This window comes from Martes martes (assembly GCF_963455335.1).
Source record: "Martes martes genome assembly, chromosome: 9".
Lineage (NCBI taxonomy): Eukaryota > Metazoa > Chordata > Mammalia > Carnivora > Mustelidae > Martes > Martes martes.
In genome coordinates, this window is record NC_137896.1 from 51,480,511 (window position 1) to 51,493,768 (window position 13,258).

Below are 13,258 nucleotides of genomic sequence, written 5' to 3' on the forward strand. Positions count from 1 at the left end.
CTGCCCTCCACTGTCCACTACACTGTACCCTCCACGAGGGTAGAGATTTTTATCTGTCTTGATCACTACTCTATGCCCAGGGTCCAGAGTAGAGCCGACATAGACAATAGAGTTGGTATAGAGCCGACTCCCAATAAACTCTTGTTTTATAAAAGAAGGACAAAGCAGGGTCTCTGGTGTTGAGATGAAGATGAAGACTACTGAAGGGAAGTGCGTCTGTGTGCGCCACTGCTTGTGTGTGGCTCAGCCTAGAAACGGTTCCGTATAGCCCCAAGGTCTGCCCGCTGACCTCGAACACAAAAACAAGGGCAAACAGGTACCAGCTTTCCTCATTGGGGAGGCCAGTATGGAGATGGGACGGTGCCAGGAGGGGATGGGTACCCTGGGGAGGCACGAAAAGGCAGAAGGGACGGGGCTGCAGGGTACTGGTGTCTCAGCAGTGAGGAGAAGAGTGAAAAGGAGAAGCAGAGGGTGAACCACAGGGCAAGAGAGCAGAGAGACCTGAGTCTGTCCAGGAGGGAGCTGAGCTGCCCTAGAGAACCCAGACAGACAGAAGCCAGCAGAGAAGGCAGTGAGCTGGGGGAGGGAGGGAAACAACGGAGGTTAGAGCGGTGAATCAAACAGGGGAGGAGAAACAGGAGTTGAAAAGCTTCGATTAACATTGTTTCCAAAGGGGTTTGTCCAGCTCCTGGGGGATCAAGGAGCCCTCTGAACAGGGGTCTGTGGGTGGCCTAGGGAATGGAGCTTTGATGAGGGACTGTCTCTTCGGCCCTCCACCTATCCTTGCAGCCCCTGGGACCAGGGTGACTTCTGCGTGCCACCTGCATCATCCACCCGCTCAGTGGAGTTTGAAGCTATGGACGAGGGACACCTGCCCAGCCATGCGCGGCCCTCCCAGTGAGCGGACAGACCCCAGGCAAGCATGTAAGGCTCACATTGGCTCAGCAGCCCAAGGCACCTGCACTGGCCCACAGCATTCTCAGTGAGTCACGTGCATTAGCACCCAACTTCCACAGTGGGGGAAGCACACTGCAGATCTTAAAAACCAAGCAAGTGTTAGCAAGTGCGATAAATACGCCAGGAGCCATCGGAACTGACAGTCATGTTCGAGATCCTGAGGGAGCAGCCATCAAATAATTGAAAGTTAACTGTCTTTTGGGAAGTAGGCGATTCTCATTCCCTGAACATTTGAGGATCTCCATGACATTCAATAGAACAAAGACTTTGCATTCACTTCTCAGCACAAAAAGGGAGTTTCCATCCTTCCCCATCAAAACAACAATGAAAAAAAAGAGAGAGAGATTCTTTACATCATGGGCCTCAAGCCACCCTGATTAAGTCTTTTAAGTCAGAAAAGTCTTCTATCAAACTTCCATTGTTATTTTAAAGGAACACAGAATAGTTCCTGATGACAAAAACAGGAAAAAGACCAAACCTGGAGGTGAATGTGGCGGGACACCGCTGCCTGGTCTGTCCGACAGGGCTAAGCGTGGGGGCCTACGGAGCCCTGGAGCAGGGGTACCGGCACCAGCTCCACGGCCCGCCCGTCACACGCTCTGGCACGGGACCTGCTGACAGACAGCGTTACCGCTGTTAGTTTGCAAACAGACAGGCTTGGATCTCATGCTACCTTGAGTCTCTTCACATGGGAGATCTGGATTCTTAGCTGCGGAAGCCGGTGTTTCCTTCACAGTTTCTGGTCTTCTGCTCATTCAACGTTCAGTGGACAGGCCTCTTTGGGGGCTAACAGTGTCATTTCCAGGAATGCCATCACCTCCAAGGGATGACACACTCCTCTTCTTCAAAACACGTCTTTAACTCTCAGCTGTACCTCAAAAACTCTAACTGCACCTTCTTTATAAGAGGTCTGTCCGGGAGCCCTAAGAACAGTCGTGCCGTGGGCCACCAGCCCGGCCGGACGAGGGCAGGAGCGCAGGTGTCAACATCTCACAGGATCTTGCCTAAGCCCCATGTGAACTTGTGGCCAGGGTGACCCTCAGGTCACAGCTGAGAAAATGAAGGCTCAGAGCGGTGAGGATCTGTGTTTCCGCAGCGACTGGGAAGCAGGCAGCGACTGGGAAGCAGGCGGGGCTCTACGGTCTGCCGACGGGGCAGGGCACCATGAGAGGCCATGGGGGAGGCTGGCGGGCCCCTCTGAGGTCAGCCCGGGCCAGGCTGGGTTCTGGAGCCAGGGAGCCCCTGCGGCCACGGCACCGGGAGGCACTGTTCTGCTCTGCCTCAGGACACTGATGCGCGTGCTCTTTCCATCGTTATTTCCAGTTTGTTCTGCAGACGAGTGAGCTCTCCTCTGGTCTCCAAGCTTCAAGTCTGGCCTCTAGGTGTGCGTTGCTGGGGGAACTGGAATGTAAATAAGTCTGACTTCACCTTGAAAAATCTCTGCCCCTCCCACTTCTTTTTCCTTTGCGTGCCTCAGAGAGAAAAGCAGAAGCAGATGGCTGTGCGGGTCCTCATTTCTGCACGAGGTGTCTGTAGATGTCCCTGGCCCGGGGCTCATGCTGGGGAGGGCCGCTGGGAAGGGTGGGGGGATCCGTTTTCTTTAGGGATGGCCCCGCCCACGGCGAGCCAGACCCCTCCCGCCCTCCTGGTCCCTGCTCTGCGCACCAACAGCCACAGCAGTGCCACTTCCTCACTCCCTCTCCCGCCGGGTCCCCTCTGCAGCACGCAGCCAGAATGGCCTTGCTGACGGTCTCTGAGCCGGCTGGATGCCCCTCCCCCGCCAAGTGCTCAGAGTGGCAGGCCGGTCCCCACAGAACCTGCAGGGGCCATGCAGGCCTGGCACGAAAGAGGCAGCCCCCATACAGTCATCCTCAGGGTTCGCAGGGCCCACGCTCACTTTTTATTGCTTCAAAAGGCCTCTTCAGCTCCACACAGACTTCCACGATGGCTCAGGGTCATCTCAAAAACATGAGTGGGTCAGACAGGGACGGCTCCCGCAGGCCCAGAAGTCACTTCACACACAAAGGTTGGTACTAAAAATACCTTATTGAAGGCAATCGTAGAAGAATGTGGTTCAGAGAGCCTTCTTTCCCACCATCCTGTGGGGTATACGGGGCTTTCAGGTTCTACTCCTCCTCCAGCCTGAGGGTGGGCGTCAGGCCCCCCACCTCCTCCCCCGGGGTGCTCTTGGATGGAGGGCATGCACATGGACGCATCCGTCAGCGGTGGCCCCTCAGCCTGGCATCACACACTGTCTGCTTTTACCAGCAGCCTCCTGGACATCTCCAAGGACACCGTCACTCACCCGCATCACTTGCTCATTTCTGTAGCAAGATGTTCACTTGTGTTAATTATCTACAGTTTTCTTCAGCTCTAATCAAGGAGTGAATTGAAGTATTTTAGTGCCTTCATTAATTTCACACCCTTTCTCCTCTATATGGCTTGCTCATGTTTCTTCTAGAATACGTAAAAGATTCTTTTCAGTTACTCCTGCGAAGCGTTCTGCTCCTGCCCTTCTGGTTACCAGGGTTGCAGCAGCTCAGGTTAGCAAGTTGACTGTACCATTCAATGGATGTCTACAGAATGATGGCCATGTGCGGCCAGGTGGTGGAGGAGCCTGCCCCAGGAGCACCCACCCTGGGGAAGGCGGAGACAGCACAGGTGCATGTCAGGGTCTGCGGGGGACGCAATGGGGTCAGGGAAGAAAGCCACTGAAGTCCCCCTGTAGGAGGTGGCAGCCGAGCTGGGGAGGAGTGAGCCGATGCTAGCTTTCGGACGAGGCTGACTGTAGGTGCACACACTCCGGGGGGAGAACAGGGAGCATTTAGGGAAATGTCACAAAGCCATGGAGTGGCCAGCCCTTCACCCAGGACTTCCAGTCCGCAGGCAGCCCCACTCCCTCCGCCCCACCCTCCTGGGCTTTCTCTGGCTCCCATGAAGCGACTGACAGACCTCACAGGTGGCATGCTAGCAGTCACACACTTCAGGAGGCTCTTGGGTTTCCCCCAAGGATAAACTGTACCCCTCTGTCTGTGGAAGTTTCCTTCCGAGATGGTGAGCTGTGCTTAGGTCCCTGAGCGAGGAGGCTCTCAGAGCCCACAGCTCTGCCTGCCCTTGGCTCACAGGTATGCAGACCCACAGGCACTGGGACAGACAGGGAGCAGCGTCTGGCTTGTGTTGGCCCACCTGACACCTGTGCATCTGCCCCTCCAGCAGTAGAGAGTCCTCAGCACAGCCTCCAAGAGACTGGGCCAAACTGGGGTGAGACCCTGGAGCTGGCTCAGCCCCCTCCCCTCTGCCTGTCCCTTTGGTCCTCACTTCCCTGTCTGGCTCTGAGAGGCCTGCATTAAAGTGGAGGGGAGAATTTTAAGCCCCAGTCTGAGCGGTGGCCTACTCACAAGCGCACTGTAACGCTGTAGCTCTTCCAGATGGGCCTTCCCTGACCTGACACTTGTTTCGGTCCCTGGGAGGCACGGTGGCTCATGCAGATGAAACGCAGCAAGCCCAATAGCCGGGGTGGACTTTGGGTGGCTTCCCAACACTGTAGAAGTTAGCAGGGAGGGCACAGACCCCACAGATCTGAAGACCAGCAGCCACCTCCATGCACTGGATGGGCAAACTGAGACCCCTTTTCTGTGTTTTAGGGCCACTGGGTCCCTAGGAAGGCCATGCCAGCAGACACCTTTCTATGCTAGGAGAAGGACACAAGACCTTCCTGCTACCTAAGGCAGAACTGAGGGGTCCGGTCTTTTAATCACGTGGGCTCGTGACCCGGGCATAGGACCTGACCTGTGGTGGTCAAACCCACGTGCTATGAGGATTACTGAATGAGGGCCTATGGGAGGGACTGCAGCACTGACTGACCTCAGCCCACACCGTGGGGCACTCCCCGAGGCCCCGGGGTCGTTCCCACGTGCAGACTCCCCAGCTCCCAGCGGCACACTTGTTGCTGCTGCTGTTTTTGCGAAGGCAGCTCTTCTCACGTTCAGTCTCAAACTTTTGAACGTGACTTGTGTTCGCTTTTGGAATAACAGTCAGATAAAGAGCAACCATGGTCCCCCCAGAGACCTGTCACCATACCCGTGGGACGGCTGACTTGTTGGAGCTAAGGAGGATGGGCAGGCTGGTCCCCTACTTGCTGGGCTGAGGTCAGCCTCATCTTCTCCTCCCCGGGATTCAAATTAAAACATGTGATTTCAAAGGTCACACTCTCAAAATGGATCCTGCGGAATGCTGTACGGGGTGTCCCCTGCCCCAGAGCTTGTTCCACAGCCACGGTGAGCTCACGTTTAACTCTCAACAGCCAATCCGGGTCACACCGGTCACGACTCATCTGTTGCTCAGACATACTTGCCATCTTTTCAACAACGTTCTCTGACTCATCAGTTTCCCTTCTGTTACTCAGATGAAAATCTCCCCCCAAACAGGGACTCCATGCTCTGGAGGGAGGTGGATGGGGAAGGGGGCAGGGGGCTGGGAACTACAGTGGCCTCCGCACCTTCCAGGGCAGAGCAGGGATAGGAGAAAGAGGTCACTCCATACTTATACCAAATTAAAAAGCCTCCACGACACAGAAGGCCTGGGCGTGGCTGAGGCCTCCAGTATATACTCACAGTACTCTTGGACTGTGTTCATAACCTTTGGGTCTCAAAGACAGAGCAGCCTTCTTGGTGGCTGATCTGATGTGTAAGAGCCGGAGGCTTTGGGCTGATACCAGAAGCCCTCTGCACCCTGGATGGCAAGGCATTGGCCATCAGAATAAGGAAAAAGTTACTGAAAGAGCCTGTGTGCCAGGCATTCTTGTGGGGGGACCCCAAAATGAAACACCTGGGCCTTGCCCTTGAAGAGCTCCCTGTGTCCTGCCCCTCATTTAGACAACCACATTAGTGCATCACAGTCTCCTGGGGATGCTGGTCTGCTTCCTCAGGGATGGGGTCCTGCATCCAGTTTTTCAAGAAGAGCAAAGTCCTTCCCTGTTCCTCCTTGGCCCCCCCAGGTATGAGTGGAAGCCGTTGGTGCTTATCAGGACACCAGGTCAGAAGACAGCACCTTCTGTCCAATGATGGTGGAAAGTTGAATTTCAACTTAGAGACACCTAAACGTAGCTAACTAATCTATATTCCCTTCAGGAAGCTAGGTAAAAAATAGGTAAGTCTTGATTTCCTCTTGTTTCGTTGGTTGTGGGAATAACGCAGTCACAGCATGGGCAGATAAAGGGAGATGCTCAGGGATTTCCTGTCTGCCAAAGCTTCTAGGAAACCTTCTGAAAAGCTTTGCAACTTGCTTTTTCAAAAGGCATTTTTTGGGTTTGTTTGTTTTTGTTTTTCGCTTGGAATACCTTCTGTTCGGCAATAGGGCAGGTTCTAAGTGTCCTTTTGACCTGCACTGGGGCTGTGGGATGATCTACTTTGCCATATTGTTTGCCAGATTCATATTCTCCATCTCAAAACATTCATTCAAGTAACTGAGCTCATTGCCAAATAAAAGAGTAGAAGGCAGTCTAATTTCTCAGCACACTATTTAAATGGAGAATTTTTAAACGGCACGTAGCTCTTAAGAGCTGTGATTTAACAAGAGCAAATTTTCTAAACAAGATAAGCGTCTCGCTTCCTGGCACTGATTCATCTGGTTCTATTTGGGGATGACATGCAGCTGCGATGATATAAGTTGCCAGAACCATGGGGCAGTCGTGGCTGTGAAACACGGAGCTACGTCTGAGCACTGAGTAACTAGCCACTGCCCCGGGCTGACAAGACCGCCTGCCGCTCGGGCCCCCGCTGCCTCCCACCTCGTCCTCCCAGCCCCCCGGGAATGTCCCCGTGCTACGGCTGGTGAGCCTTGGCTGGCTAGTGCCTGCGCCCCTCAAAATCTGAATATCCCCCCTTCTTATAAATGTCCCGGGGACAGTGACATTGAAAGAACCTGCTAGACTTTTGTTTTCCACACTCTCTTGTCAGCAGTATTGTAGGACGCAACTAAACGGACTAGTTGACTAACTGACTAGTTGACTGACGGACCAGTTGATAACAAATCAGAAATCCTCCAGAAACCATCCGTGTACATGCTAGCAGAGGTGGGAGGGAGGAGCCGCAGGCACAGGACCCCGAAAACAGAAACGGCAGCTCACACGTTGAGGGGCAACTGGACTTTGGGAGTGGTGCCTTGCTGTTCAGCCGCGGGGGCGGGTCCGGGCGAGGAAGAGGAGTCCTGGAAACAGACAAGAGAGGACAGGAGTGAGTTGACAGGAGGCTCCTGCCCCAGGGAGAGAAAGGCAAAGTCAGGCTGAAGCCCAGAGGCACCTGTTCTCCCCTCACCCACCTCACCTTCCAGCCTTCAGAACTCTCAGGTCCCACATGTCTCAGGTCCCACATGTTACTAAAATGTTAGTAACATTTTTTTTTTCCAGCTCAGTGAAGGAGCTTGGTGGCCGTGGACACCAGTCCCGAACCAGCTTCCAAGTGCCCCCCAGGAATGGCTCAGAGAGTCACTCTTTGGGTTGGGGTCTGGATTGGGCAGCACCGCACCATGTGTCATGTAGAAGGCAGTGTGGGGACACCTGTTTTTATTCTTAGAACTTAAATTAATTGCTCTCGCATTTGCCAAAGAAGACCCAAACAAAGCACGATGATCTCACTGAGGGGATTTTGCACAGAGAATCCTGGAGACCCAGCCGCAAGGGGCAATGCTGTCCCCAACCCCTCACCACCTGCCTTGCCCGTCCTGCCTCAGCCCTCCCCAAGCAGCAACCCTCTTCTTGGGGAGAGGTATTAGACGCCACAGTGAGTGGAACTATGTCCCACCAAGAGATGCCCAAGCCGTAGTCCCCGATACCTATGAAGGGGACCTTGTTTGGAATAAGAGTCTCTGAGGATAGCGTATTATAAGGTAGGGATCCTGAGATGAGACCACCCTTGATTACAGTGGGCCCGAATTCTGGTGCCGAGTGTCCTTCTAAGAGACAGGAGAACAGAGACACCCAGAGGGGAAGAAAGGCCATGTAAAGACAGAGGCTGAGATGGCAGTGAGGTCAGGGATCCAAGCAGCTAGAAGCTGGGAGAGATTCTCCTACAGCCACCAGAAGCGACCAATCCTGCCAACACCTCGATTTCAGACTTCTGACCTAAGAGCTGATAGAGAATCACTTCCTGGTGCTTTGAGTCCCCCTGGTTTGTGTTACGGTTAGAGAAGCCCCAGGAAACTGGTACAGATGGTGGTGTCTAGGGGTGTCAGGAGGCGGGTGGGATCCATGCCCCTCAAAGCCGAGGGAGCCAGGGGTCTCCTCCCTTCCTGGAGGGTCCCTTTTAGGCCCCCCAACAAGGGACAAGGATTCTAGAGGGGACTGCATCCAGAGGAACGGGGAGCCAGGCAGGCCTGAGAATAAGCCTCAGGAGCCGCCCAGGCCTCAGCAGAGGCAGGTGGGGGGAGTGGGCTGCGGGGGGCCTGCCCGTTGCTCTGACTGGCAGAGATGGACATGACAGCAGGTGTAGTCCTCAGGTGGGTGAAGGCCACTAGAAGCAGAAACCACCAAGATGGAATGAGAGAGGCCCCGGCACATGCTCCGGGCCAGCAGAACCACCGTACAATGCAAGGGTGGAGGGCTGAGGGCCGCATTTCTCATGAACTCGCTGACCATTTCTGACCTTGCTCAGTTGATGAGCTCCATGTGATAACGGCAGCCTTGCCAGACAGTCAGCTTCCCTCCTCAGCAGACCAGGAAAGGCGCACAGACCACAACGCATCCACACCTCTGAGAAGCCAGAAAGTCTACCTCTTCTTCTTGTTTGGACAACGGGGTGCTGGCAGAATGAGAATGTGCAAGCAGGAGTGTAACTTCCCTCACATCTCCCAGGCAACTCCAAGTCTCACAGGAGTCCCTCCTCCTGTGAGAGATCACTTTGATTTTCAAAGGCAGCCCCTTCATGGACTGCGTCCTTACGGCTGGCACACAGACGCCATGTTTCCAGAGAGCTGCGTGGGTTGAACAGAGAGAGACTTCTTGCTTGCTCAGCACACCAGCCGGAGGAGACGGACACCACTAAAGGCTCAGGACCATTTCCTTTTAGGAGAGCTGCCGGTGGAGCTCACCACAGCTGGCCAGGACTCCACAGAGCTTCAGACAGGGACCAGAGGCCCTCCACAGGTGTGGCCTCCCGGCTCCAGGTCCCCCCGGGGTGTGGGGGACCCACAGCTCTCCTTGTATGGCCATGGGAGAAAGGTCAGGGCCCTTCATTCACTCCCGAGAGCGGGCGTGGGGCAGGGGTGGTGAGCAAGTCATCAGCTGAGCAAGAGCACAAGTGGTGAGTTCGTGGGAAATGCCCCTCTCGCCCCTCCATGCAGGCAGAACTGTGCATGATGGGCAGCCAAGGTGTAGGGTTGCTGTAGCCAGATGGAGCCTGTTCTCGGTGCTCACTAACCTCTGCTGACACCCTGTCAGGACCGGCTCAGGGCACAAACACAGCCTCTGGCCCCAGTATGGTGCTCATACTGGGGGACAAGTTTGCATGTGTCATGATAGAGGCAGGGTCACAGGAACACACCGCAGGGACGTCGCCTGGGGGCTGGGGCCAGAGAGGGCCTCTGTGAGCTGCACGCAGGCCTGTGAGGTGTGGTGGCGAGGGTCAGGTGGGTGAGGGAGGAGCAGAGGCCTGCCAGGCAAAGGCTGGGAGAGGCAAGCTTGGCCTGCTTGAAAAACTGGGAAGAGGAAAGGCTGGAAGAGGGACAAGGGGGAAGTACCTAAGGATGGTGGAGCCAGGCTGTTTGTGGCTCCCTGGGCCACCATGAGGGTTCTGGTCTTTACCTTGAGGGCAAAGAGAGGCGATGGGAGAAAGGCAGAGGTGAGACCAGACCCATGTCTTACAGGGCCCCCCCAATGTGGCAGAGCAATTGGCCTCAGGGACAGAAGGAAAACCTTGCTGGCATCTCCAGGCCCAGGGAAGCAAGTGTTTCCAAGGGGAAGGTGTCATCAGCCATGCTGACTGCTGCCCACAGGACAAGGAAACTGGAGGGTGGAAGGATCCCTTCAACATGGGGACATAGGCACACCCAGCATGCTTAGAGGGCTGGCAGTGGTAGCTGTGGGATGACCCGTGTGGCTCATGCTCCCTGCCCCCAGCTTCCCAGGACACACAAATGACCTGGGTCTGGTAGGATTCATATTCCCTGCAGCCGAAACCAAGAGTCGGACCCTTAATCAACTGAGCCAACCAGGTGCTTCCCCTCATTTTAAAAAAGTTTTCCATCATTTTAATGTCAACAAGTGACTATAGTTTTCTGATACATTTTCTAAGTAATATAAAAAGAGTTAACAGGGCTTAATCATTTGGGGTCTGTTTTAAGATCACACTGGTTGACGGTGATTCCATGATTCCCTGGATTGTATGCATGCCATGTTCGTGGTGATGCCAGGAGTGGACAAGAGAGGACCCTGGGGGTGACCCTTCAGATCGGTCGCAGGTGACTGATGGCAGCAGCACGCAGGCAGAAGGCAATCAGCTGAGCCACTCAGGCACCTGGTCACTGGCTTAGGTGGAGCCCAAAGCCAGGACCCTGCTTTTACCAACACTCCTCCTGTCCAAATAAACTCTCCTGAAACAGCCAACCAGTCCAAACCAGCCCCTCACGTGCAAAGCACCGCTGACCCAGTGTGGGGATTGCTCTGAGTCCTGCTGCACCTGGAAGGCAGTCAGCCCGGGGGCTCTACTGCCCAGGGTCCTTGACCAGCTCAAGCCCGAATCCAGCAGGAGGCAACAATGCATACAGCCAGGAAAGACAGAGAAGATTGATTTCCATCTGCCAGGCAGTGGGGAGGCTGGCTGGGACTGCGCTTGTGGCATTCAGGCTCCAGACCCCATCTTTGTTGGCATCTGCCAACTCCTGGGGACCAAACACAGGACGCTCCGTGCGGCAGAGGGTCAGGAGGTTCAGGGAGGACTAGGGGGCTGCCCCGGCACATGGAGCCACCTGAGACATGGGTCAGCACCTCAACAATGCCAGAGGGGAGGGCCCTTCTGACAGGTTTGCTGGAAACCTGGTCTCTAGTTGAAACTCAGTATGTCTAATGCTATAAAGCAAATACGTGGGATTGCACAGCAAACCAGTACTTGGAGCTGCAATGGAGCAGCCAAGAGAGATCATACTTATGAAAACGGTTTTTCTCAAAGGTCAAGATGGAAAGTATCGAGGACTAATGTGCAGCAGAGTGTGTGTTCCTGTCTCCCTCCTCTGTGCAATGCCCAAGGCAAAAGGCCTTTCACGGTGTCCACCGAGCAGAGACCGTGCCCGCTGGGGCTTGGTTCTCAGGGTCCTAAAAATCAAATAGTGTGATTTTCTGATCAAGATGGGGTTTCCATCCATCCTACTCTGAATCAGATCTTCCTTTTTGTTACTAGTGGTAGGAGCTGATGAGAAATGTTGCTGGAGCCAAGGGGTGGATGGGGTGACCCCCACTGACTGCTGAGCTGTGGCTGACTGAGGACCACACTCCCAGCGGAGCAGAATGTAACTGATGAGATCTTGGGGCCGCTTGAGGAGCCCCGAGAGGTAGCCAGGCCACTGCTACCCGCTGGCAGGTATCACAGCAACAAGGGGCTCTCCTTTAAGTGATTTTGATTAAAAATTCATGAGCACAGTGCATCCCACCAGGTTTCCCATCATCAGCATCCTTCCAGGGCCTGGGAGGCACGGTGTTCAGTGGAGGCACTGTTACACCCATAATAAGTTGCTCCTTGAGCACACGGCACAAACGAAGTTTAGTTTGAGACTGATTTAATGCAACACCAGGGTGTCCTGGGCCTCTTGCCCTCCAGCTCTGACCATGCCGGACTGGGCTTTCTGGGCCTCGGGACTGAGGCCTGGTTCCTCCTAGCCAAGAGCCGCATTGCTGATATTGCTTTGATTTTTAATGGCTTAATTTAAATGATTCTGGGCCTTAAGGGATTAGTGAAGCCTTGGCAGGAGTGAGAGAAATCAGGCAGGGATAAAAATAAGGAAGGAGAAGCCGCTACAGCTGCTTTCAGATAAAAATAATTGGGAGCGCAGCCCTCGAAAAGACATTCTCCCCATCTCGGAGGTCAGCAGGTGGACATCTCTGCTGTGACTTCAAAGCCCAGCCCAGCTTTGTGCACCATGGAACCACGCCACTGCTCTGTCTCAAGGAAGGTCTGCGGCTCTGATAAAACAGGTTCACGTCATATTCTTCTTGGGTGACTCTAGAACGGACATGAGCTGGTGTTCAGCCCAAGTAGGTGAGTGCACCCCAGTCTGGGGATCCCAGCCAACACCACCAGGGACCTTGGAGCCACTGAACCTGTAGAATGTGTGACTCCAGCAAGCCCTTTGGGCCTAATGTTCAAAAACCATAGTCCACGACCTTTGGACAGGAGCCCAGTGTATGCGGGGTCAGCCGGCCGGGGCACAGGTCAGACATGCTGCCCCATCAGATGCCCCATCACACTGACCACAGTGTGAGCAAAGAGCAGGACAGCATGCCAAGGGGTCCAGTGCTGTTGTTCCCTGGAGCCACGCACACCCAGTGGCCTCCGAGGACACATACCTGTCGGGAGGCCGGGGCCGGGCAGACTATGTAGTCCCATAAACAAGGCGCACTCCCCCCCTTCCCGGCCTCCTTTTGCCGCCGATAAAAGACAGACCCACCAGGACTGCACGGGTGAGGAGCTCACACACCCCTGCAGCAGAGAGTCAGTAAAACCCGGGCTGTTGCTTCTCACGGTGCCCCGTGCCCCGCACAGCTTCCTGTGGTTTCTGGCCTCCGCCACTTGGAAGCCCAGTGTCAGGTTCTGGCTGCTGCGCTGTGGCTGTGGATCCCCGATTCTAAATTGTCAGGTTGTTACCAGACACCCGAGGCCCAGGGCTGCATTTTCATGCCCCTGAGCCGTCCTGGAGAGCGGGCCGTTTTATTTTCCTGTCGGGACGAAGAAGAGGGAAAGGGGGGTTGGCGGCCGGCAGGCCGTACGGGGGCTCCAAGTCGCTTCCCTGGCCACGCTGGCACAGAATAAGACCCTGAGAAAAACATCTCCACGTTTTAATTTTTAATATGAGTCCAGAAAACACTGTCATCACCCCAAGGAGCCATGAAATGAGCATGTTTTATTCATCACACGTTACCACTCGGGAACATGGAGTGTAAATCAGACTCTTAGGAACGTGCTTCCTAAAGAAAACTTCAGAATGAAACATTTATGGCCTGCTTCTCCTGCTTGGCTCCAAAAAGAGCTGCAAACAGCTTGCAGGGCCAGAGGGCCCAGGGGTGCCTCCCCAGCTCTGGCCCAGGAGACTCGGGCTG

The 13,258-nt window shown here is 54.8% G+C and overlaps 1 protein-coding gene across 2 annotated transcripts in view; it reads right to left on the bottom strand.

Annotated features, from left to right (window-relative positions):
• SH3RF3 (SH3 domain containing ring finger 3) overlaps positions 1–13,258 on the bottom strand; it is a gene marked incomplete at its 5' end in the record, with an annotated part of 355,085 nt that overhangs the window by 75,728 nt on the left and 266,099 nt on the right. The window contains one exon of one of the 2 annotated variants that reach the window (XM_080813191.1): positions 7,085–7,164. In XM_080813191.1, coding sequence (XP_080669317.1) covers positions 7,085–7,164 — 80 coding nt within the window. Of the gene's footprint in view, positions 1–7,084; positions 7,210–13,258 lie in introns of both variants that reach the window. The other variant, XM_080813190.1, reaches the window with a different exon arrangement.